This window comes from Sinocyclocheilus anshuiensis, unplaced genomic scaffold, assembly GCF_001515605.1.
Source record: "Sinocyclocheilus anshuiensis isolate Anshui unplaced genomic scaffold, SAMN03320099.WGS_v1.1 scaffold1079, whole genome shotgun sequence".
In the NCBI taxonomy this organism is placed as follows: Eukaryota; Metazoa; Chordata; class Actinopteri; order Cypriniformes; family Cyprinidae; genus Sinocyclocheilus; species Sinocyclocheilus anshuiensis.
In genome coordinates, this window is record NW_015548207.1 from 1,713,873 (window position 1) to 1,716,188 (window position 2,316).

The window sequence follows — 2,316 nt, forward strand, 5'->3', positions numbered from 1 at the left end:
TGCACCAAGAGCTTGTAACACTCCAAAGAGAAAGGAAAAATTGAAATCGCATCATATGACCCCTTTAAATCAAACAACGGTACAAGAAAAATAGACTACCAATTGCTCTTAAGTTATTTACTTTTTTAAAACAAGTTTAATAATGTCATTAAAATATATTTCTATATAGTTTTTAAATATTACAACATATAGTTTTTAATACATTGAAAATAAATACTTTAAATAAATAGTCGTTTTTCACAGTCACATATATGTGTGTGTGTGTGTGTGTGTGTGTGTGTGAATATGCAAGTAATTATTAAGCAAGTAATTATCCAATTATTGTTTTAATTATTGTGAAGATTGTATGTATAATTTAATATATAACACTATTAATAATTAAATCTATTTAAATAAATATAACTAAATAAAAAACTGTGTTGAAATATTAGTGTCTGTTGAATATTGCTGTGATACTTGAAATTCTAATGAGTAGATTTATACTATCCTGAAAAATTCAGTAAAAATAAATAAAAAAATCACATGAATTAACTTTTTTTTTTACCTGAGCTTTTACATTACAATGTTTGAAAAGCTTTCAAATAATATTAATATATTTGCTATACATAAAATGCACCTTCAAATAAAAAAATATAAAACAATAACAAAATGAGCAAAATAATTAAATAAATAAATAAGAACATTATTATAATAAAATACAATGATATAAAACACAAAGACTTAACACTGTATGTATGATTTGAATTTTCTAATACAGTTTTTCTAAAACTGCATAGTTTCTGTGTGTGTGTAGGCCAAACATGTTTCATAAAGAGAGATCTACAGAACTCACCTTGGCAGGTTCGGTTGTTGGCCGACAGTTTCATGAGGTGTGGACAGGAGCAAGATGCAGAACCATTATAATTTATAAGACAGAGGTGAGAACATGGGCCTCTTCCTTTGTTACCAACACATGGGTTAGGAGCTGAAACAGATAGGAGGAGAGAAGAGAAAACATTCATAAAAGAACATCTGAGTATACATTGTGCATACGTCACATTAATATTTAATTCTCCTGATTTACCACCACAGCGACTTATTAGACAGCGATGCCTTTGATTATTATTTCCACAGGTCAAAGCCACAGGGCAACGTTCAAATTTTTTAGTCTTTTATCATTTCTTCAGCTAGTTATTAGGCGATGCGGCTTGCATTAATGCACATAGTCTCCTGAAAACCAAAAGTACTCTGCCTAACAAGTGGAAGATGTGGACGGCGTGCTGAGTAATTAGGCCCCTTATTCCCTACCCAACAATCCCTGGGTTTGTTCTTGCTCAGAGCAAGGTTATTACTCCACAACTCTAAATGGGATCGTAAAACACACACGTAAATAAAAAATGCATAACAAGTCCATTAAAAAACAGTTGTTTCAGGCCTAATGAATACAGTAATCTCTATGTCACTCTCACTAAGCTATTCTGACACGTGAAAACCCATAGCAATGCGGGCTGGCATCTTCAGACGCAGACGGGTAATGAAAACAGACACAGAACAGACATTCAGCGCTATAAACAAAATCCCAAAACAGAGGAAAGCAGGTGCTAAGCCACAAGACAAAAACAGCCAAGGGCAGACAAAGAAAAAGGTCAGAAAACTTACAAGTAATGGTTCAGGCTAAAGCTCATTTATTTAATTAAAATGATTTAATTTTGTAGTATCGCCTATTCACTTCAGATATTACTTGAAAAAATTTTAAGAATATTTACTTAATTGAAAAATTAAGTACCACATTTTTTATTTAATTTGAATAAATAAATAATCCAGATCACAATGTTTTAAAACCTTTTATATATTTATATATATATAATCATATAGCACTTTTTCAGATCAAATGCTTCAAATTAAGGACATAATATAAAAAGATAAGTATACAAGCAGATGAAGCAAAACCAACAATAAATTAATTAATTAATTAATATTTCAAATGAATAAAAATATTTTAAATAGTTCAGTCCAAAGCTCCTAAACTCTATTAATTAAGTTACTTGGAATGTTTCCTTGATTCAGAAACTGTAAGGCAATGCAATGCAATGAAATTAAATGAAATAAAAGAATTTAATTAAAAAAAAAAAAACATTTTAACCTGGGTTACAGAGAACAATGTTTGAAAACCTTAAACATAATAAATCTAAATCTCAAAACAGAGTCTATCAAGTGTTAATCTACAGGACAAACACATCCAAGAACAGAAAAAAAAATCAAAATAATAATATATATATATATATATATATATATATAGAGAGAGAGAGAGAGAGAGAGAGAGAGAGAGAGAGAGAG

At 29.5% G+C, this 2,316-nt stretch overlaps 1 protein-coding gene across 1 annotated transcript in view; it reads right to left on the reverse strand.

Moving 5' to 3' along the window:
- LOC107653541 (low-density lipoprotein receptor-related protein 1B-like) overlaps nucleotides 1-2,316 on the reverse strand; it is a 302,414-nt gene that overhangs the window by 141,335 nt on the left and 158,763 nt on the right. Inside the window, exon 27 of the mRNA XM_016440286.1 lies at nucleotides 833-964. Coding sequence (XP_016295772.1) covers nucleotides 833-964 — 132 coding nt within the window. The remainder of the gene's footprint in view (nucleotides 1-832; nucleotides 965-2,316) is intronic.